Source organism: Carlito syrichta, unplaced genomic scaffold, assembly GCF_000164805.1.
Source record: "Carlito syrichta isolate Samal-C Ts95f unplaced genomic scaffold, Tarsius_syrichta-2.0.1 Scaffold317674, whole genome shotgun sequence".
NCBI classification, from domain to species: Eukaryota; Metazoa; Chordata; class Mammalia; order Primates; family Tarsiidae; genus Carlito; species Carlito syrichta.
Window position 1 is genome coordinate 104,532 of NW_007261770.1, and position 24,216 is coordinate 128,747.

General features: G+C 40.6%; 1 protein-coding gene across 1 annotated transcript in view; it reads right to left on the reverse strand.

The window, feature by feature from the left end:
* Nucleotides 1-1,923: 1,923 nt before the first annotated feature.
* Nucleotides 1,924-24,216, reverse strand: part of FREM3 (FRAS1 related extracellular matrix 3) — a gene marked incomplete at its 5' end in the record, with an annotated part of 104,418 nt that continues 82,125 nt past the window's right edge. Inside the window, 2 exons of the mRNA XM_008074784.1 lie at nucleotides 1,924-2,172; nucleotides 5,714-5,863. Of these exons, the coding sequence (XP_008072975.1) occupies nucleotides 1,946-2,172; nucleotides 5,714-5,863 (377 nt within the window). The remainder of the gene's footprint in view (nucleotides 2,173-5,713; nucleotides 5,864-24,216) is intronic.

The following is a 24,216-nucleotide window of genomic DNA, read 5'->3' on the forward strand; positions in this document are numbered from 1 at the left end:
TTGGTGCTCTTGCAGGCCATTAGCTTACTTTTATTACTCAACTATACAAGACACTATAGGCTGTATCTAGCATTCTCTAAGTTGAATCCTAGAAGCCTCACAAGTGTGATTTTGCTTCTTTGGCATGTCTTCACGGGTGGAAACTGAGAAATGATCAACGTGACTTCATAAAAAATACCGTTTGTAATATACCCAGGATAAAAAGATGAATGCCTAAACACCACATTCACCTGAGTGTAGTTCCATATCAAAAGATACAATAAATGAGAGAGAAAAAGAGTGGGATTAATCTCAAGTTCAAAAGAGAATCCTCTATAGTGCTGACCATGTGATTTTCCCCTGGGTGCACAGGTACTCAGCAGGAAATTCACGGTGGTTACTTCATCTGGGGGCTGAATTAGGACATCTGTGAGGCTTGTTGAGTGTATCTGAGAGCTATCCTGGTCCATGGGTAGTTTTTTCATTACTTAAAAAAAAAAAAATCCATGAGGGGTACCTATCTCACATATCCTTCTGGAAGAAACTCATTAAGCATCTGTTGAATTTAAGTTTAAAAGATTTTTGACTCTGGTACTTGCGCAAATTACAAAGTGAAGCAGGGTGATTTTTCTGTTGGTAGATACATACTTAGAATTCAGACAGAACTGGAAGAGATCTTAACAGAAATCGAGTCAAAATTTCTCATTTTACAGCGGGAGAAACGAAGTCAAGAGTGACAAGGTGGCTTAGAAAAATCTTTTATTCTGGCTGGGAAAATGAAATTCTAACAGGGAAGCAAAGCCTGGGCTGACGGTAGAGAAGAACTTCTCAACCTGTGTGTGTGGACCACGTCCCGACCAGGGGCCTTTCATCCCCTCTTTTCTTTGGAAGAAAGGCTTCTTGAAATGGTTTCTGTTATGCACCATGTTGACTTGAGAACAGCTTAAGTCATGTCTGAAACACAAATTTAAAAAAGGTTTGCACAAAAAATATCTAAAAGATAAGAATGGGCCACGAAGATGTGGTTTTCAAAATAATTTGGGAACTGATTTATGTGTTATTAGCTGAGGTTTTTTCATGACTCTATACATTGTCAACTTAAGATTAGCTGAGAACTAATTGGGTGATTTGGGAACTCCGCAAATCTTCAACTTTTCTTTTTTCTGCTTTCTACTACTTGCATTTTCATCACTTTACTAATTATTATCCTTCTTACAAAAGATGCAAGAGATTTTTTATTAAAGTCTTTCCATCAAAGGAACTACAAAAATATCCCTACCAAGTATCTCTGATAAAGACTTGTGCAGAAAAATCAAATAGCTGGCAACAAGGAGTTTTAGGCTTATCTGCAAATTTCAGTTAGGACACTCTCATCACAATAACCTGAAAAATGAAAAAAAGATAATGATGTATATTTATGGTTGAAAAGTACTTTATATCCAGCATCAATTGGTAAAAAGAGGTTGTTCCTTTGACCCTGTTGATTAAATTGATGACAGTGGGTTTTGCTGGCCTCAGAAATAAAATAAAAGAACATAGAAAAAGGAAAGCAAGAACACAGTATAATTGTTTGTGGACTCAATCCTTTCTTTGTATATATATATTTTTTCTATGTCCATGCAGTCACATACATATTTGCACATATCGCCAGACTATAACACCAATGACAGTACAGAATCATTGATATCCCAGAGTTGCTAATATCTGGAAACAGTAGTATTGCATTCTGTTGTTAGAAGACGTGTTTTGGCTGTTTTTCCCCGCTTAAAGTTTTTCTTTCTTTTTTGTTTGAGTCAGGGCCTCTGTCACCCAGGCTGGAGTGCAGTGGCACCAACACAGCTCACCGCAGGCCCCACCTCCTGAGTTCAAGTGATTCTTCCGCCTCAGTCTTCCGAATAGCTGGAAATATAGGCGTGCACCACCACACCCAGCTAATTTTTTTATTAAAGTCTTTCAGCCAAAGGAGCTACAAGCACTGCTTATAGTCAGTAATGGTGTCATTGATGAAAACGGTGGTTTTATTTGGTTCTCCAAGCACTGCACCCATAGGCCTCTGGAGAAGTAATTCAAACCTCTCTAGACCCTCCAAGATGGGCTGCCCTGGGTCATCAAGGATCGTCACTCGGAATGTCTGCATGCGTACTCCTGGAGCAAAGGCCAGATTCCGGCTGATGCCAACATAATCGATTCCAGCTGTTGGGAAAAGAAAAGGCACCAGTGAGACTTGCCGTAAGTTTTCCTTCAGAGAAAAATGAGAGGCCTCATCCACTCTGTAGCATTCTCCTTTGTACCCAGCACTCTCAGAATCATATTTCGTTGGCTCCATCCCTAGAAAGAGGAAACTTACATATGCTACTCAACGCCACGTGGTTCTTCACGCCATACCCATGTGCCATCTCCCCAGTGCTCTGCATGTCTACACAAGGCAATCACCTTGCGACCCCTTTCACAGAGATCCCGCTAACTACTCAGGGCTCTCTGATGGCAGCTTCCATTTGAAATGAAAGGATTTGCCCTTTTTATCTTTAACCTTGAAGATAAATATTATACATTTTATTTGGATTAGGTTCCACTCATTCACTTTTGCCAGACATCTGGTTTAATCTTGGAACATTCTGCTCAGTTTCACCCAGCCACAAAGTTCTGCCATTCTCTGAATTGTTGGTCATCATCTTTATAAACTGACTCACCCGACCATATGGCTTCTTTGCTACTTATTGGAAAAGTCATCATATGTAATGATAGCAACATAGGATATAACTAGTGGAATTAAATAGAAATCCCCGAGTGATATAAATAAAATATAAACAAATTGAGGAACAGAATATTTATATATTGTCTCAAAGTATCTCTTCATACAGTGTTTATTAATTGCAAAAGTAAAAAGGAACTTTATAGTGGGGAAACCTGGCAGATACCACCTTAACCAAGCGATCAAGGTTAACACCACCAGTAATGGGATACATTGAAATGTTGTGCTGTTTGATAGAATGCAGTGAGAACACAGCATTATCTTTGTAATATTTCTGCTAAAGATGCATTACTGGCATCTAATTATGAAAAGAAATAGACAAACTCCAATTGGAAGGACATTCCAAAAGCTGGCCGGTAGTCTTCAAAAACATCAAGGTGATAAAAGTCGAGAAAGGACCCAGGAACTATTACAGATGGAAAGAAAAGCAGACAGGACAACTAAATATAATGTGTGATTCAGAACTGGATTCTTTTGCCATAAAGAATTATTTGAGGACAACTGGTGGAACTTGACTGAGGTCTGAGGCTGAGATTGTAGAAGTGTATCAAGTTAATTTCTGGATTTTATGCTTGTATTGTGGTTATATAGGAGAATGTAGGAATTGTACGAAGTTTTCAGAGAGATGGTTCCAAACTTACTGGCAACTTACTCTCAGTGGTTGATGAAAAAAGTGTTTCACTCTACTTGTTACTCTCCTGTAAGTTTAAGAATATTCCAACATTTTTTAAAAAAGGCATCAAATAATGACATTAAGGAAACAAAACAAGATTACTGTGAACATTACCAAGTCAGGAGAGTAAGGGAAAGAGGATTTTCTATCTCATGCACTTTGGTTCAAATCTTGGCTCATGGCTCACTTGTACAAATCATTCAACCTCTTTGAGTCTCAGTTTCTCCAGCTGCAAAATGGGGATAATCATAGCTACCTTATAAAGTTATTGTGAAGATTAGAGATAATACAGCAAAGATGCCGGCACAGTGTCTGGCAAGTAGTGGGTAGGAACAACATAGAAGTCACAATTATTAGAACTAAGTATAATAACTGATTATAACATAATCATCCATCATCAATATTAATAAATTAATATAGTTAGTTAACTAACCTGAGAAGATGTCAAATATTTACTTGAGTCTACAGACGGTCAGGTCTAAACCATTACTCTGCAACTCTACTGTTTAAACCTGTGAGTCACTACTCCAAATAGGGACATTACTCTTTTAATGTTCATCCCTGTCTGAGAGCTAGCAGAAGTGCCATTACTTTTATGCAAAGGGATTTATCTAAGTGAATTTGAATTTCTCTTCCAAACCACAAGCAAAAAAAGTCCAATGAGCCAGTTGGTTTATTCCTTTTGGCTTCATGTATATATACAGGGTGAGAAATGACCCTCTCTGAAAATGAAGAAAAGGAAACAAGCAAAACAAAAATAATTCTTAAGGATCAATATTTGTTTAATGTACAATAACCTGTGATATATTCACTGAGTGTTACAACATACCTGTTCTTCCAAATGCAAGCAGAACAGCTGTCTTTATTTCCTTTAACTGTTCCTGGGTACATGAGGAAACTGGGTTCACATTTTCATAGATAAATGTGTATTTTACTCTTTCTGTCTCACCAGTTAGCAGATTTTTACACTGCTGGTTTTCTTTTCTTTTTTCTGAGTTGGAGTCTCACTCCTTTGCCCAGGCTGGATGGAGAGCAGTGGCACGCCCATGGCCACCCCAGCATCAACCTGCTGGGCTCCAGCAATCCTTCCGTCTCAGTCTTCTGAGTAGCTGGGACTACAGACATGCGCTACCACACCTGGCTTTTTTTTAAATATAGAGACAAGGTCTCGTCAAGTTGCCCAGGCTGGTCTTGAATCCGCGGGCTCAGGCAATCCACTCGCCTCAGCCTCCCAAAGTGCTGGGATGACAGGCTGAGCCACTGAGCCCGGCCCTGGGTTTCTTTTACAGGGTTTTTGCTTTTACTTTGCTCTTATCTTGAAACCATCTCATGTGTTCTGGAAGTCTATGATGCTAGTCCTAACTTAATTAGCTGTCCACATCCCAAGAGACCAAAAGGTCCCAGCTGCCAATGAGAACATGTGGGCATCAGTGTAGGCAAATGTCCTTTTATTTTCCTATTGGGTCCTGCTGTTTTCTTCCAGGAAAGCCTGGCAGGCTCACTAGAGGAAGTTGTATCCAGAATGGTCTAGCCCCTCTGCCAGCAAGGGCTTCATCATCCATGTCAGGAGACACAAAGGTAAGTAGGACATGAGGGCATGCTGCTCGAAGCCAAGAAAAAGCCCAAGAGTCGTGAGTGAAAAACTCCTACACTTCAAGGGTCTAATATGTGATTGGATTCTTCTAAGAATTGGGGCTTGCCATTAAGGAGGGATCTTAATTAGAACTATTTGTTTTTGAGTCAGGGTCTCACTCTGTCACCCAGTCTGGAGTGCAGTGGCACAATCACATTTCACCACAGCCTCGACCTCCTAGGCTCAGATGATTCTTCCACCTCAGCCTCCTGAGTAGCTGGGACTATAGGTGTGTACCACCATGCCTAGCAAATTTTTTGATTTTGGGGGGTAGAGATGATGTCAAGCTAGGTTGCCTAGTCTGGTCTCAAACTCCTGGGCTCAAGCAGTCCTCCTGCCTCAGCCTCCAAAGTGTTGGGATTACAGGCATGAGCTACCACACCTGGCTGAAATATTGTTTACAAATATCTACAAATAATCTGAATTTTGAAAATTAATTTGCACCCATAACAAGCAAGTGGGTAATGAATGAATCATAAAGGCTGCTGTTTGAATATTCTATGTATTTTGTAACCAGCAGAAGTTGTTATCCATACAAACCATCTATGTGCTTAGGTAGGAGGAACTTTACTTCAGAGTCCATCAGCAAAGACTAGACATGCTTACAGTTGACAGACTAGACCCCACCATAAACGTGTATCACGAAAATGATGTGCTCTTCAAATGGCCTTCTCACCTTCTGCTGATGGCTGCTCTGACTTTCTGGAGCGCACGGTGACGGATGATGCCTGGGAAAGATCAGTGCCTGTTCTCCAGACACAAACCTCCACACAGCCAGCACTTTCACCCACGTGGTACTCAGCTTCCCCAAAGTACAGGGTGGGTTCTAGGGAGGCAGAAAAGGACAGACTGAGAATGCTTCCGTCGTCTCCCAGGTCTTCTGTGTGAGCCTGGGTATTTGTCACAATTGTCTGACTTGGAAGATCCCACACATCCTGTTCTGTATATATAGGTCGGGAAGGAAAAAAAAAAACCCAAAACATACAAAAAGCCACATCCCAGTGACATGCCATGACTTGAGCTCAAGAAGTATCATAAGATAAACAAGTTGGAATTTGATTCTTGTTTCTGTCTTAAGAGCTTTCTGTTACATAGAAGAAAATTTCCCTATTGGGGAAAATTGGCACCTAATCGGCTATTGTTTGGGAAAAGATGGTGGGGAAATTAGAGGGATTTTTCTGGGGGAGAAAATTGCTCTTTATGTGGAAGGACAGTTGAGCCCAGGATTCTGAATTTGGGGACTGCTGCTGTGTTTTTTCTTACAGCGTTTGCTGATCACAGGGACAGACCAAAATCCTGGGCAGGATAGTGAGGAGAGGAAGTATCTTGTTAACTGAGGTGCCGGAAAGGCTCTCCCCAGAGGCTGAGAAGTGGTTTCCCAGGGGTTGGTTGAAAGGGAATTGTCTTCCAAAAGGAGGAGAAGTTTGAGAATGAAAATGTTGATTTGGCCAAGCAAGTCTACCTACCCATGCCCAGTTCACTCTATTCTCAAAAACAGCTTATGAACTTTGACTATTTCAAACTCATACAGGGTTTGGCTGTTACCTCAATATATACTGTCAGAGAAAAGGTCTTGAAATAAATGCTTGTGTTTGCGCTGTGACATCTGGAAGCCCAAAAATGTAAATATTGAGAAGCAGATTCACCGTGGAGGGATGACCCTCTGAGATTGTAAAGCTGAAAATTAATTATGAAGATGACACATGTGCAAACACATTGCCGTGCAGAAGCATATCGGAATTAACATTTTGGAGGCTAAACCCCAGATTTAATCAGTATGATTTGTGCAGGGTGTGTTTTAGCAGATATCTTAACTGCAGAGGGGGCTGTAGTAGTTGTCAAAGGCTAGAAGTTTTTCCATGGCAGACAAGATCTTTCAGAATCTTATCTGAGTCCATTTTTTTTTCCTGGAATCATTTGGCGCCATACCCCACCCTGTGCCCTGTGTCCCAAGTTCACCACTCGGCTCACCGGGCACCCAACACAGCATGCGTTTATGAGCTTCCATGTTTGTTGGTGACATTCCCTGAGTTGAAACGTGCCAATTTGGCCGATGCCTACGCATTCTTTATGATTTTGGCAAAGAGCTACCTGCTCTGGGAAGCCATATTTATTTAATAAAAATTTCCTTAACTAAAAAAATTTTTACCCATTAATCTCTTTTATTTCAGTAGCTTTAAGGAGAACAAATAGTTCTGGTTACGTGAAGGCGTTGTACTGTTGGGAAGCGAAATTATATATATATTTTTTGAGTCAGGGTGTCACTCTGTCACCTAGGCTAGAGTGCAGTGTCATGATCACGATGATCATGGCTCACTGCAGCCTTGATCTCCTGGGCTCAGGCAAGCCTTCCACCACAGCATCCCAAGTAGCTGGGACTTCAGGTGTGTGCCACCACATCCAGTTAATTTTTTTATTCTTTATAGAGATGTGGTCTTGCTATGTTGCCCAGACTGGTCTTGAACTCCTGGGCTCAAGCAATCCTGCCTTGGCCTCCCAAAGTGCTGGAATTACAGGCATGAGTCACTAAACCTGGCTGGAAAACCATATTTAATTCCCTCAGAAACCAATAAAAAATATTGATTTCCTAACATTTTGAATAGTTCTGTGTCTACAATGATGGGCCACACTTGCTATCTGCTTGCCTCAAGCATATGGCAGGTGGGCGGCCTGCACTCAGAGGAGGGTTGTGGAGTCATCCTCTCTTTTCTTACCAACACCTTTCTCCTTGTTATTGCTAGTGGATCTTTCTGATGGCTCAAAGGTTGGGACAGGAAAGAAGGAGAGGCAGGAAGAGCAGGAAATTTCTTTCTCGATGGACATTTTCATGGTTGTCAGTACTCTCTGGTCTTGGAAGATGGACAAAAAACTGATTCTGGTTTATCACAGGCACTTTTGTGGGTTCCTTGGAGACCTCTCGCTCTCATAGTTGGGTATCTCTCATCGGCAGTTCTCTTGATGAGGAGGAAAGAGGTGCACTGTGGCTGGTCGCTAACCCTCTCTCAACCCAGCACCTGGCATTGCCTCTGTTGAGGACTGCTCAGTCCTCTAGATGGCGCTTTTGGACAAGACCCACGACAAGTCCATGCTGACTCTTGCGCGCGTGGCTCGCATCTTTCAAGGGCAACCCTCCTGCATCCTCTGCCTTGATAACCTCTAGGAATACTGATTCATCCCAGTGCGGTCCCTCTCTTTTGCTCATCCATCAAAGCCGCCAACCAGCTTATCTCCCACACTGAGATTTTCCAGGTAGGGCCAGACCCAGTTCACTGTGTCCTCCACATTGCTGGTGACACACATCACACTGCCCAAATTTTGTCCTTAGAACTCCCTCTCTTGATGCAGCACCTTTTGGAAAATGAAAATGTGACAGCTATCCATCTAACACGCTATTCTGTTTTTACCAGGGCCCCATGAACTTCCTGAAGTCAGGGACCATGTTCCACATATCCTTGTACCTTTAGTGACATGGTAGATAGCATAGTATAATACTCCAGAACTTGTTAAATGGATGCTTCTTACTCACTTCTGATATCTTCTGAATTTATTGCAATTTTTTGGTTTTTTTTTAAGTTTAGACAAAGCAACCTGCTTTTTTTTTCCTCAGAGAAATTATCCTTTGGTGGTATTGGGGAAGGGCAAGAAGTAAGAAAGAGAAAAAAAAAACTGACAGTTATGCTGCTGTTCTGAGAAAAAAATGTGAGAACTCAAGTCTCTCTGAATACAGTGAGGTATAGAATGTGAGAGGAAGAGAGTGTCACTTGGAAAATCATCAAAAAACTCTAGATGTTCTATGGATTGGGCATCAGAAGATTGGCTGGAATAGAGAAAACTCCTCCTTGTAGCTCAGCGGCATCCCCCAAAAGTCCTTACCTTCACTCTGTCTGAAAAACTGAGAAACCAGCAGTGATTCTTCCGGATGGGTAATTGTGAGAGCATATTTTGGCCATATTTTACTTACACGTTGACGCAGCCATAGGTTATCACCTTCAAAAGAGAGTGTTCTTTAAATGGAAATAGGAAAAAGAAATATGACAAGGTGGGAAGTGAAGCTCTCAAAAGAGAGAGGATCATTATTTACAATGAATTCTGGGTCTATATTCAGAGCAGTTTAATGTCAATTCTTGCAGGTGAGAACAGAAATGTTGGTAAACTTTGAGAAAGGATGGGTGACAAAAGATGGAAAATAAAAATTTTTTCAGTTGCTTCAGGATAGAAATTAGGCTCTAGAGACAGACTGGTAAGTTTAATCTTTAGAAACATTCTAGACCTGTGTATTTAAACAGATTCTGAATTCCTTTTTTTTTTTTTTTTGAGTTGCAGTCTCACTCTTGTCACCCAGGCTGGAGTGCAGTGGCATGCTCATGGCTGCCGCAGCCTAGACCTGCTGGGCTCGGGTGATCCTTCTGCCTCAGCCTTCCAAGTAGCTGGAACTACAGACGCACACCACCATGCCTGGCTAGTTTCTGTAATTTATTGTAGTGACAAGGTCTCACTAAGTTTCCCAGGCTTGTCTCGAAGCCCTGGGCTGAGGCAGTCTTCTCACCTTGGCTTCCCAAGGTGCTAGGATTACAGGCTGAGCCACCATGCCCGGTCGGGTTCTGAAGTCTTAGAAAAGAAAGGTAATGCCTATGAGTCAATATTGGTTCTTCAATAACAGGTTTGGCAAAGCCAAATTCAACTTTTTTTTTTTTTTCAGTTCAGTTCAACATCTATTGAACACCCTTCATATACTTTAAGTATGGTTCTAGTTACTGGGAATGTAAAGAGATACGCATTCTTGTTCCTGGGATATTTTCACGCCAATTTCAGTTAGTCAAATCCTAGGTGCAATAGCAAAAGTAGAAACCGACCTTGAGGCTCAGAGGAGGAGTCCTGGAGAAGATAATGTCATGTCTTAAAGAATGAATGAGAACTGACCAATGAGAGCGGAGGGGAAAATGTTCCGAGCAGAGTGGTTAATATGAATAGAGACACAACAGAATGAAAAAACCTAGTGACGGGAGGGATGCAAGAGGTGTTTAGTAATGTGTAGGGTAAGAGAGGGCATGATTAGCATGAATTCAGAGAGGAAGGTAGATGCCAGACACTATGGGAACTTGGATCCATTTTAGGTAGATGAGACTTGACTTTTTAGATTTTATACAATGTTGAAGCCAATTTTTTTTGAAGATTAGGAAAAATAGTTTATTTAGAAAGTAGATTGCAGAGAGAGAGAGAGAGAGAGAGAGAGAGAGAGAAGAGAGAGAGAGAAGGGGGAATCTTCCTCCCCAAGATTGGGAAGGAGACCAAAGCTGAAAGAAAAGCATGGCGGCCAGAGCTTAGAAAGCATAGCCTGTTGAAACCAATTTTAAGCAGTGAAAAGGAGCTTGGTTTTTGCTTTCTGTGCATCTGTCCAGTGTCTGTGTGGGTCATAGATCAGGAGGAATTAGGGCTACCAATTTAAAAGGTTGGCTGGGCATGGTGACTCAAGCCTGTAATCCCAGCGCTTTGGGAGGTGGCTGGGCATGGTGGTTCAAGACTGTAATCCCAGTGCTTTGGGAGGATTGCCTGAGTCTGGGGGTTTGAAACCAGCCTGGGCAACTGGGCAAGACCTCATCTCTACACTAAATAAAAAAATTAGTCGGGCGTGGTGGTGTGCACCTATAGTTCCAGCTACTTGGAAGGCTGAGGTGGAAAGATTGCCTGAGCCCAGCAGGTCAAGGCTGCAGTGACTGTAAGCGTTGACACCGCACTCTAGCCTGGGCGACAGAGTGAGACTCCGACTCAAAAAAAAAAAAAATTACAGCTGTTGAGGTGAGACATGATGATGATACTACTATATGAGCAGTAGTATCAGGGATGGAGGGAAAGAGAGAAATGTGAGAAGTGCCCTGAGCAGCACCCAGTAATTGGGTGCAGGTAGTGTCTAGGATAGTAGGAGGCACTGCCATGAACTCAGTTGGGAATTAAAGAGGAGAGCCAGTCTTGACTAGGAATAAGAGAATCTGGTGAGATTGATCATAGGTGTGCTGAGTTTGAGTTGCTTGTGGGACCTTCAAGTAAGTATGTCTAGGAAGCCTTTTGTGTGTGAATCCTGAGTTCAAGAATCAGGCCACGGCTGGGATTAGAGGGTCCTAAGCACACAGGTTGGGGTCCTTCTTGTATTAGATGATATGATTATCCACTCCAAATGAATAAAACAGAGGATCAAAGTGAGGAGCGTGAACTCTTAGGGAGACAGGTAGAGTGAAAGAAGTGAAGAAATGGAGAGAGAGGAAGTTAGGAGAGTAAAAGATTTTGAGAAGAATGGGTGGTCATAATGTCAAAAGCAGCAAGCATATCCAGAAAGATAAGCTATGTGCAAGCCAACAGTGGCAATCAGTGGCAGAAAAAAAAAGGTATATTATGAAACTCTCAGCTGTGTAAAGTGAACTATAGTGCCCGATCAAAGGACATAGACAGTCTACTCAAAAGGTCCTGCTTGGATTAACACTGTTTTTATGTGAGTACCATACTGTTTTAATGATTATAGCTTTGCAAAATATTTTGAAAACGGAAGTGTGATGCCTCCAACTTTACTCTTCTTTCTTAGAATTGTCTCAGTTATTTGGGGTCTTTTGTGGTTCCACTTACATTTTAGAATTTTTTTTTTCCTGCTTCTCTAATAAAGTCACTGGAATTTTGGTAGGGATTGTATTGCCTCTGTAGAATGCCTTGGGTAGTATGGACATTTTAATGAATGTACTGTCTTTCGATTTGTTTTTGTCTTCTTTAATTTTTTCATCAATGCTTTGTAGTTTTCAGAGTGAAAGACTTTCATTCCCTTAGTTACACTTATGTCTAAGTATTTTTTGTTCTTTTTGAAAGTATTGTAAAGTAAATGGAATAGTTTTCCCAATTTTTTTTTCCAGAGAGTTCATTGTTAGTGTGAAGAAACATGACTGATTTTTGTATGTTGATTTGTATACTGCAACTTTACTGAATTCATTTATTAGTTCTAGCAGGTTTTTTTTTTTTTTTTGGTGGAATCTTTAGGGTTTTCTATATATGATATCATCTGCGGAGGAAGGCAATCTTACTTTTTTGTTTCTAATTTGAGTGACTTTTTTCTTTTTCTTGCCTATTTCTCTGGCTAAGACTTTCAGGACTATATTGAATAGAAGTAGAGTGAGTGAGCCTCCTTGTATTGTTACTGATATCAGAGGGAAGGCTTTTAGTTTTCACCACTGAATATGACGTTAGTTGTGGGCTTTTCATATACCTATATGAGGGGGAACAACAACAACAACAAAAATGGAATTATTTTTTGGAGGATCATTCCCCTGTAGTACAGCAGGGGCTAGGTAAGTGTTCTAGGAACCCATTGGCATGTGCACCAGCTAGGATTGTAATGAGAAGCTTGCCTTCGGCTTCAGTGGGTTTTTTGGGGGGAGAGTCTTTCAATGTGTTTACCCATTTCATGATGGGTGATTTATGAATGCACCTGCCCACACCATGCTGGGTGTTCAGCAATTTTGGACCCCAAACAGCATCGTCCTCGTGCCTCACCCTCCCTGATCTCTTCTTTTGGTTTCCCTAGATGAAAAAAGTTTTCAAAGGGAATCATTTTGCCAACGTGGAAGAGGTGAAACCAAAAATGGCAGACGCACTACAAGGTCTCAAAATTGATGAGTTCAAAAACCGTTTGGAGCAGTGGAAAAAGTGTCTCGATAGGTATATTGCATCAAACAGAGAGTACTTTGGAGGTGACTGAAGTTTAAACACGTAAGAATAAATACACAATTTTTTATAAATAAATTCAGGATTTTTTGGGTGTCCCCTCATATGTAGATATATAATATATGTATAATATATATATATTTGTAGTCTTTATTATGCTGAAGTAATTTCCCTTTATCGTTTGTTGAGAGTTTTTGCCATGAAAGGGTGTTGAATTCTATTAAATGCTTCTGTATCTCATGAGATGATTATGTGATTGTTCTCTTTCATTCTGTTAATGTGATATAGCACCTTAATTGATTTTTGTAGGTTAAACCATCCTTGCATCCCAGAGATAAATTCCACTTGGTCATGGTGTATGATCCTTATAATGTGTTGGTAAATTAATTTGCTAGGGTTTTGTTGAGGGTTTTCGAGTCTGTGTTCATAAGGAAGATTGGCCTGGAGTTTTCTTTTCTTGTGGAGTCTTCATCTGGCTTTGTTATCTGGATTCATAAAATGGCCTCACAAAACGCTTTAGTTTTTTTGGAAAAGTTTGAGAAGGATTAAAATTAATTCATTTTTAAATGTTTAGAAGAATTCACCAGTGAAGCTATCTAGTCCTGAGCTTTTCTTTGTTGGGAAGTTTTTGGTTTCTGATTCAATCTCCCTATTACTAATAGTTATAGGTCTGTTAAAACTTTCTATTTCTTTGTGATTCAGTCTTGATATATATTTCTAGAAATATATCAATTTCTTTTAGGCTATCCAATTTGTGTTAGTTGCTCACAGTAGTCTATTATAATTCATATTTCTGTGGCACCAGTTATGTCTTCTCTTTCATTTCTGATTTTATTTATCTAAATCTTTCTTTTTTTTACTTAGTATAACTAAAGATTTTTCAATTTTTATCTTTTTACAAAACAAACCATTTCACCGATATTTTTCTATTTTACTTATTTTTGCTTGAATCTTTATTACTTCCTTTCTTCTGCTAACTTTGGGCTAAGTTTGTCCTTCTTTTCCTGGTTCCTGAAGTATAAAGTTAGGTTGTTTGAGATCTTTCCTTTTTAAAAGGAAAAAATGTAGGCATTTATTGCTATTAACTTTCCTCTTTGAACTGTTTTTGCTACATCCCATAAGTTTCAGCATATTATGTTTTCATTTTCGTTTGTCTCAAGATATTTTCTAATTTCCCTTTGACTTCTTCTTTGTTTCACTGGTTTTTCAAAAGTGTGTTGTTTAATTTCTATATATTTTTAAATTGTTTTCTATTTTTCCTTCTGCTATTGATTTCTAGTTTCATTCCATTGTGATCAGAAAAAAATATTTGGTATGATTTTAACCTTATAAAATCTATTAAGTCTTGCTTTGTGACCTACTATGTGATTTTTTTTTCTGGAAATAGATTTTGTGTTCATTTGAGAAAGATGTACATTCTACTGCTATTGAGTTGAATGTTCTGTATTTGTTTTTTAGGTTCATTTGAACTATAATGTTCAACTTCACTGTTTGTTGATTTTTTTTTTGTCCAGTTGTTCTAACTTTATTTTTATTTATTTATTATTTTTTGAAAGCAGGATTTATTGAGAGGACAGAAAAGTTCCCACAGGGGGAGGTGACCCAAAGGGATTTCCCTTTCTAACTTTATTGAAAATGAAGTATTTAAATCTTCTACTATTATTGTATTGTTGACTATTTCCCCCTTAAGTTCTGTCAGCGTTTGCTTTACACATATAGGTACTCTGCTGCTGAGTGCATTTACCTTTATCATGGTTGTATCTTCCTGGTGAAATGACCCTTTTATTATTGTCTCATGCCCTTCATTATCTCTTGGGTCAGGTTTGGAGTATAAGTTTTTTGTTTTGTCTGATTTAAGTATATTATCCATCTTTGCTCTTTTGGTTACCATTTGCATGTAACAAATTTTCTCATCAATCACTTTCAGCCTCTATGTGTTCTTAAATCTATGGTGAATTTTGTGGAGATAGAATATAGTTGGATCTTGCATTTAAAAAAAAATCCATTCAGCTACTTTATGACTTTTGATTAGGGAATCAAATTAATTTACATTAAAAAAAACCACTAATAGGGAAAATTTAATACTGTATTGCTATTTGTTGTTTTATGTTTGTCTTTTAGTTCTTGTGCCTTTTTTTCCCTCTCTTTCTGTAGCTTCTATAGCTGTTTTCAGTGTGGTTATCATCAGGCTTACATAAATAGCTATAGCTATAATAGTCTATTTTAAGTTGGTAACAACTTAATTTCAATTGCATACAAAAACTCTATGTTTTTATTCTTCCTTTGCTCCTGACACTTTATAGTATTCATGTCCCACTATACATCTATTTACAGTGTGAATTCAGTAACATGTTTTTTAGTTATAGTTATTTTTAATAGTCTTTTAATGTTTATACTAGAATTAAAAGTGATTTACCCACCACTATCACAGCATTAGTGAACACTCTTGGCTTTTATTTGTCTGGGAAAGACTTTCTTTCTTTTTTGAAGTATAGGTTTACTGAATATAGTATTATTAGTTGGCAGTTTTTTTTCTTTTAGTACTTTGAATATATTATCCTATTCCTTTCTGGTCTGCAGTACTTCTGTTGAAAAAAGTCTTCTGATAGTCTTTTGGGGGATAGTCCTAAGTCACTTTTCTCTTGATGCTTTCAAAATTATCTGTCTTTGGCTTTTGACAATTTGATATAATATGTCTCAGTGTGGATTTCTTTGGGTTCATCTTATTTGGAATCCTTTGTGCTTCCGTCATCTGGATGTCCATTTCCTTCTCCAGGTTTGGGGGTATTTAGCTACTGTTTCTATAAGTTTTTTAGTCTTTTCTCTTCTTGCTCTCTGTAGGCAGTTTCCATAATGTGTATATTGATCTACTGGAGAGTGTCCCATAACTCCCTTAAAATTTCTTCATTTTTTAAATTCCTTTTTCTTTTTCTTCCTCTGGATATTTTGCAGTGACATATCTTTGAGTTCGCTGATCCTTTCTTCTGCTTGCTGTGAGCCACTCTAGTGATTTTTTTTCAGTTCAATTATTATATTCTTCAGTTCTATGGCTTTTATTTTGTACTTTAAATATATTTCCTATTTATTGTGTACTTTAAACATATTTCCTATATCTTTGTTGAAATTTTCACATTGTTCACACTATTTTTATGACTATTATTTTGAATTCTTTGTTAAGTAAATCATATATCTCTGTTTCATCAAGGTCAGTTTCTGAAGATTTATTTTACTCCTTTGTTTGAAACATATTTCTCTGTTTCTTCATTTTCCTTGACTCTTCGTATATATCCCCTAAACAAGACAGGTACCTCTCTCAGTCTTTATGAACTGGTTTCATTCAGAAGAAGACCCTCACCAAGAATCTGCCAGGCCAGAGATTCTGGGGGCCTCTCAAACCTTCATACTAGTTCAAATATTTATCTTTGTTCTCATTGGCTCTCTTAGACTCTTCAAACTGCTGCAGCAAAATACCATAAACTCAGTTGTCCTACTACAATCACCTTGGGGTTAGGATTTCAACATATATGTTTTTGGGGACACAAACATTGAGTCCATTGTAGTGGTTCCCAACATCCAGAACAAGCCTGGTTCCATCAGTAACCTGAGGCAGGCAGAAAGAAGCTTGAGCAGGCCACAGAGAAAATCAGAACATTGATGTGTTGTCAAATCCTTTTCTTTCCTGTCCAGGTATAAGCTGGAATACCAGCTGGGAACTACTTTTTTTTCCCTGCACACTCACTTTGCATTGAGCTAGGGGCTGCAGCTGTGGCATGTAGCTTGCTATTACAAATGGTACTTTTTGTTCTCAGCTGCCCTGGGGCATCTATGGAATGCCAGGTTATCAGTGTTCAGAGACAGGCAACACAGAAGTCAGTACCTCAAGCATGCCCCAGAAAATCAGGTCATTATATATATGGTCCCATTCTTCTCTTCCTAAAGAGAAGCTGGGAGTTGAAGGTGTCCTTCCAATTGTATGGCACTGTGCCTGGCACTTTTGACAGAGGATGTCTTGAACCCCCCTACCAATTTTGATGTACAACGATAACATTTGGTAATTGACAAACCACATATAATGGTGATTCCATAAGATTATAATACCATGTTTTTGCTGTACCTTTTCTGTGATTAGGCATGTTTAAATACTCACTATTGTGTTCCAGTTGCCTAAATACTCACTATTGTGAGTATTTAAATACTCACTATTGTGTTCCAGTATTCAGTAAAGTAACATGCTCTCCAAGTGCATAGCCTAGGAGCAATAGGTTATGCCATATAGCCTAGGTGTGTAGTAGGCTAGACCATCTAGGTTTGTATAAGTACATACTCTATAATGTTTACACAACACTGAAATTGCCTAATGTGGCATTCCTTAGAACTGCTCTGTCATTAGCCAATGCATGACTATACCTGGTTTTGTACTAATCATGGATGCAGGGGCCACACAACTCGTTGCGAGATTTCTCATAAAGAGAATTGGTTGGTATTTTGTTGTTGCATCAATTGTCTGTTGAGGAAAAGGAGGGTTCTATGGCTTTCTCTTCTGCCTACTTGCTCAGAAAGCAGGTTTTTAAAAGAAGACTTTGGCTCAGAATAAGAAAAGATGTTCCATTAGTTACAGGTATTTAGCAATAGATCTGGTATTCCTTTAAGTAGCAAACTCTAGATCAATAGGAGTTTTCGAACCAAAGGTAAATAACGAGCTGGGAGAGACGCTAAGGGATGCAGTGCAAGAGAAAGATCACTGAACTCGAAGATCAGAAATGATGGGCTTCTCAGCCTGTCCTTGCCTTGACTCAGTATGGACACTTGGGCAAGTCACTTCAACTCTCTGGGACTTGATTTTTTCATTTGTAAAATGAAGAGATTGGGCTAGACGACCTTTGACCTTCTCCTTCTCCTCCTCCTCCTCCTCCTCCTTCTTCTTCTTGAGTCTCTTATTCTTATCACCCAGTCTGGAGTGCAGTGGCATACTCATGGCCACTGCAGTCTCGACCTGTTGGACTTAGGTGATCCTTCTGCCTCAACTTTCCAAGTAGCCAGAACTACAGCCGCACACCACCATGCCTGGCTAGTTTTTTTGTGATTTATTGTAGACACAAGGTCTCACCAAGTTGCCTAGGCTGGTCTCGAACCCCCTGGGCTCAGGCAATCCTCTTGCCTTGGCCTCCCAAAGTGCTGGGATTACATACTGAGCCACCGTGCCCGACCCCTTCTGACTTTCTTGATGCAGAGGACATTTCTGCATTGGGATGTCATCAACATCGTTTGTTGAGGAGAGAATTGTGAGGATTATGGTTGAGGATGTGGAGGTGGAAACAGATCTGACCTGAGTCATGCCAGACCCGTCATTGGAGATTCAGCCAGTTGGGCAAAGTATGGTGTCCAAGAGTTGTAGTGATCCAAAGTGTTGTCTCTGGCAAGGCAACATCAAGCCAGAGCAAAGGGGTGGGGGAATTCAGAGAGGGTGAAATAGAGGATGAGGGAAAGGGTCTATTTTCAGATAGTGGGGCTGGAATTCAGGGGTAAATTCTAGCTTCCAGGGACAGTACCAAGTTCTAAGAGCAGAGACCAGAGTAATGTGGATACTAGAATAGGCATGTGAAAAAAAGAATAGACTAGCTCTCCATACATGAAATATGGGATGAAACACTTAGCTCTGGACTGTGGATTCAGAAGCACCTCGTCTGGAATATCCCTTGGTGAGTCTCTCAGACATCTAATGATTGATCTTTACATTTTCTGGGTCATAATGGCATCCGGAATGAGCTGGAGGATAGACTAAGTCCTGGACCAGGAGCACTTAGATTTAAAAAAATCCCTTAAATCCTTCCAATGGGCTCCAGTGGTCTTACTAAGTCTGACAATGACCAGAAGGATGAAATCCGTTTTCTTTAAGATTCGGCATAAAACCCCAAATAAATTGAACATGAGTAACAATTAAAGACTGTCTGTGACTGAATATCTTGTTCACTAAATACAGAAGAGTTTAAGATATCACAGAGGATGAAGAGACCACACACAGACAATATCTCTGCTTGAGAACACCGTTCTATCATTTTAACCACAGCTACTGCAAGCAAGAGCAGTTCTGGGAAGGCTCTTTTCTCCTTCCCGTTTCTAAAGTCTTTGTTTCTGACTTTGCTTCCAAAAATATTTCCTTCCATCAGCTTCGAATTTTACAATTTTTAAAGCCTGGAGCAATTGTTTTATAATATGACTAGCCCTATAAAACATAGTGATACTATTTCTTCTGAACAATTTTCTGGGATTTTACTGCACAGCAATATATGTCTTTTTTTTTAAAGTTAGAGTCTCCCTTGGTTGCCCAGGCTGGAGTGCAGTGGCATGATCATGGCTCACCACAGCCTCGACCTTCTGGGCTCAGGTGATCCTCCTGCTTTAGCCTCCCGAGTAGTTGGGACTATAGACATGTGCCACCATGCCTGGCTAATTTTTTGACTTTTTTTTTTTTTTTTTGTGGAGATGAAGTCCTGCTATGTTGCCCAGGCTAGTCTCAAACTTCTGGGCTCAAGTAATCTTCCCTTCTTGGCCTCTCAAAGTGCTAGGATTATAGGCATGAACCACCACACCTGGCTGTTTCACATTTTAAAAGCATTTACGTGTTAAAGTTTATCTTGGTCCATAACAACAGTGTAAATCACATTTTAAAAATGTTGGATGATTTCACCAAAATGACATTTTGTTTGTGCACAATTTTCCCCTATCATGTTTTCTTAAATCTTTCAGGTTTCTGTTAGATGTCCATTTAGTGACAAAGATACTAAACTGGTTGATAATATTTATAGAAAATTTTAGTGCATGTTCTACAAATCCTATTGTCTCAAGACAACATATATTTTTGTCCTGTGAAATTGGACATCAATTCTTTTTTGTGGTACGTCCCAAGAGTTTTCAGATCACATACTAAAAATGGAAAGAAAAAATCTTCAGTAGTTAAGCAGAGACACAGTATAAAGTGTTTATATATAGAACAGACACATTTGTTTGATTAACAAGTGCTCTCAATTTTTTCTTGCCCTTGACTCAGGGCCAGTGGAAGTGTCCGAAGACCAGGTGAGTAAGTATGAAACCGCCATGTGTCCACTCAGCAAACACTTCTTAGGCAGATACCGTGGCCTCTGCCCTCAGGGAACTGATGATTTTTTTTTTTTTTTTAAATTTGAGACCTCACTCTGTTGCCCAGGCTGGAGTGCAGTGAAACAATCATGGTTCACTGCAGCCTCAACCTTCCAGGCTCAAACGATCCTCCCACCTCTTCCTCCTGGGACTACAGGCATGTGCCACCATGACTGGATGATTTTTTGTAGAGACGTGGTCTTGTTATTTTGCACAGGCTGGTCCTGAACTCTTGGGCTCAAGCAGTCCTCCCTCTTTGGCCTCCTAAAATGCTGGGATTATAGGTGTGAATCAACACACCTGGCCAGAAAATATTCTTTGTTACAAGATGATGTATTTGACTCTCCTAAACAAAGGAAGCATGGTGGGTATTTAATAAGTGCCTAGACAGGTAAATTACAGGCAAAATCCTCACCCTGGAATATGAGTGTGTGCTTTTCCCAATATTTTCTCAAAGAATCAATTTTGTAGGACACGTGTTTTGTTCCTGACCGAAATGACAACTGAACTCCTGCTGAAGATACACCACACATGGGGATTTGATAAGTGGTTAACGCTTAGAAACCGAATTAAGGGACTGCTCCTTTCTCATCAGTATTCCGAAAACCATGATACTTATGTGGTCAGTGCACTAATAATCTTTGTGGTTGCTTCCTCAAGGATAAAATAAAATGGTCCCATTCAAAGGAATCATTAGCGTCATAAGTGGCAAAATCTGTGACTGTCTCGCTGCAGGGATGGAAGCAGAAGCAGCTCCCAACCAAGCCACTCACTGACAGCGGCTAAATGAGAGCCCTGGAAACAACGTGAAGAAGGAAGTCACACCTCAGTCTCTTACAGATGAATACCTGCTCTGAAATAGCATTAAATCTGACTGCGAAGGTTAAGCTGTTCCAGGGCATACACTTGGTAGAGTCACGCTAAGGCTTAATGGGATGTGACCAAGTATGGCTTTGGTGGGGGGTGGAGGAGGAGGAGGTAGCTTACAGGGTTACATCTGCAGCATGGCCAGCTGTTCTGCACTGTGTTCAAAGGAAAATGGTTTAGCTGAAGTTTACGCTGCATGGGATCTAGAAAAGAGAAAGCTGCTAAAAGAAGGAAAAACGGGTTGCCTATTTCCAGCACTCTTGTAACATCATCTTGCAACATAGCATGTTTACCGACCAGGCATGGTGGCTCACACCTGTAATCCCCACACTTTAGGATGCCAAACAGGGAGGACTGCTTGAGTCCAAGAGTTCAAGAGTTCAAGACAAAGGGAATTCTGACCTTGAACCTTGAGTGTTCGGGACCCTTGGCAATCATTTACCCAAGATGGAGATGACTCTACTGGCTTAATGGCCTTGCTAAGACCCCATGCTCAGCCAATGGTTTCTTGCTTATGAAGTTGCTACTCAGTAGAACCTTCCTTAAGGAGAGAACGTATTAGCCAGAACATTCTGGGTTTCAGTTCTCTTTGACTTTGGGTTTCCCTGTAATTTATAATTTGGTGTTTTGGCTCACACATCAGTCTCTTGTGGGTCAGCATCTCTGGGCCCACTGGCAAAATTGAGTTGCTAGACCTGACCATGACAGTCAGGCCATGGACTGCAGTGACCAACCAAGGAACTACTCTTCTATGGCTGGAAGACATCTGAGTGGTTTTAGAGAGCTCCTCAAAGGAGTGTTGCGCAATCTTATGTGCATAGTCTTATGAATATCTGACCTTAAAACTAGCAGGATATGTTAGCTTGGATTTCTGGGGTGAGAACCAACTACAATCAGCTGTGATTGTCTTATTTCTTTGCTCTCAGTTGTGTCTAATCTTGATGACCTCACACGTGAAATGGCAAATAGAGTCTGCACAGTTGATGGGTCTGGACCTGGTGACTCACATCTGAAATCCCAGCGCTTTGGGAAACTAAGGCGAGAGGATTGCCTGAACCCAGGGGTTTGAGTCAAGACCTTGTCTCTAAAATAAATTTAAAAATTAGCTGGATGTGGTGGCGTGCACCTGTAGTTCTAGCTACTTGGAAGGCTGAGGTGCAAGGATTGCCTGAGCCCAGCAGGTCAAGGCTGTGGTGGCTGTGAGCGTGCCACTGAACTCCAGCCTTGATGACAGAGTGAGACTCAACTAAAAAACTTCTTATCTGAAGAATGTGGGCTCCTTTAAATTATCAGGCCCTGAGAGGCATTTAAAATGTAAGGACAGTTACTTCTTACACTTCCTTGAAGTGAATAATCTCCTCTTGAAGTCACTTGTTATGTGGGCTCTCTACTAACTGGGCTGTGTAGCCACAAAATACCACACACCCTGTAGTTCAACAGCGGATAGCCAGTCACTGACCAACATCATTTCTGTAAACCAATGAGAATTCTGACAAACAGATTTTGTAATCACCTCCTCTCCTGATTTGTCCTTTTTGTTTACAAACCTATGCTGTTGGTAGTCGAGTAAGCTAGTTCAACCTCCATGGAAAGCAGTGTGGCGATTTCTAAAAGAACTAAAAATTGCCCTTCCATACGATCCAGCAATCCCTCTCCTGGGAATATACCCACAAATCGCTCTACCAAAAAAAGACACCTGCACACACATGTTTATTGCCACACTATTCCCAATAGCAAAACATGGAACCAACCCTGTTGCCCATGGAGAGTGGACTGGATAAAGAAAATGGGGTACCTATACACGATGGAGTATTACGCAACCATAAAGAACAAAATCATGGCCTTTGCAGCAACTTGGATGCAGCTGGAGGCCATCATTCTAAAGTGAACTATCACAGAAACAAAGAACTGAATACTGCATACTTTCACTCACAAGTGGGCCCTGATCGCTGGTCACAGGAGCTCCAGAGAGGGATTGGCAGACACTGGACATTGCTAGGGGAGGGAGAGGTGGCGGGGGAGGGGAGGCATGTGACAACACGCTGGGTACCTGCTCCCCTACCAGGGGGAGAGAGAGCCCGTTAGAAGCCCAAACCTCACCCACCTACAGCCTACTTATGTAGCAAATCCTCACTTGCACCCCACAACCCTAACGTTAATAAGTAAATAAATAAGCAAACAAACAGATACATAAAACAATAAAACAAAAACAAAAACCCAGCCACTTCTCTGTTCTGGTGAGAATTCTCCAAGACAGCCTGGTCCCGTGTCCCAGGTGCTCGACCATGGCCCAAGTCAACGCTATTTATTTTGCCTCAGTTTCCCTCTTTCAGGCGGACATAATTATAATACTTTAAAGATACGTTTTTCATTAATTGTTCATCTCTTAAGTGATAAAGGGCAGAACTCAAATCTCAGGGGTATGGAGAACCCAGGAGTACCACCAAAATCATTTAGGAAGCTACGGAAAGCAGTGACCGGAAGCCACACCTTGGGATCTTGCTTCCTTTAATTATTGAATGATAATATTTCAGGTTGGCTTCACGAACAAATTACACATGAGTAGTCCGTTTGACCATGTATGACCACGCATGTGGATTTCGGCACTACATTTTAAGCTTATCAAGGTGCTTGATCTGCAAAATGTTATAGAATTTGAATGCAGGTTCCGGGATCCAGTCATTACGAACAGCAACTTGCTCAGAAAAGTATGTAGCAATTACAATTGCTCACATGGAATTAAGAATCTCCCTCCATTATTTCTTTCATGTTTATTCTTTATTTCTATTTTTTTTTTTTGAGTACGAGTCTCACTGTCACCCAGGCTGGAGTGCAGTGGCACGCTCACGGCCACTGTAGCCTTCATCCACTGGGCTCAGGTGATCCTTCTCCCTCAGTTTTCCAGGTAGCTGGAACTACAGGCAAACACCATCATACCCCAGCTAAATTTTTAAAAAAATTATTATGGAGATGAGATTTTGCCAAGTTGCCCAGGTTGGTCTCAAACCCCTGGGCTCAGGCAATCCTCTCAACCTCATCCTCCCAAGTGCTGGGATTACAGACAGAACCACCGCACCTGACTTATTTATTTTTGAGTCAGGGTCTCACTCTGTCACCCAGGCTGGAGTGCAGTGGTATGATCCTGGCTCACCACAGCCTCTATCTCCTGGGCTCAGGCGATCCTTCTGTCTCAGCCTCCCGAATAGCCACCATGCCCAGCTATAATCTGATCTTTTTGTAGAGACGAGGCCTTGCTGTGTTTCCCAGGCTGGTCTAGAACTCCCGGGCTCAAATAATCCCACTGTGGCCTCTCAAAGTACTGGGTTTACAGGCATGAGCTACTGAACCTGACCCTTTTTCTTTCTTTCAAGCAAAGTCACAAACAAATGTTTTATCTTCCTGCCTTGCTATTTTGCCCCGGTACTGGTGATGTCTAGGTGCTCGAAAAACTACTCACAGTTACAGAAGAAAGAA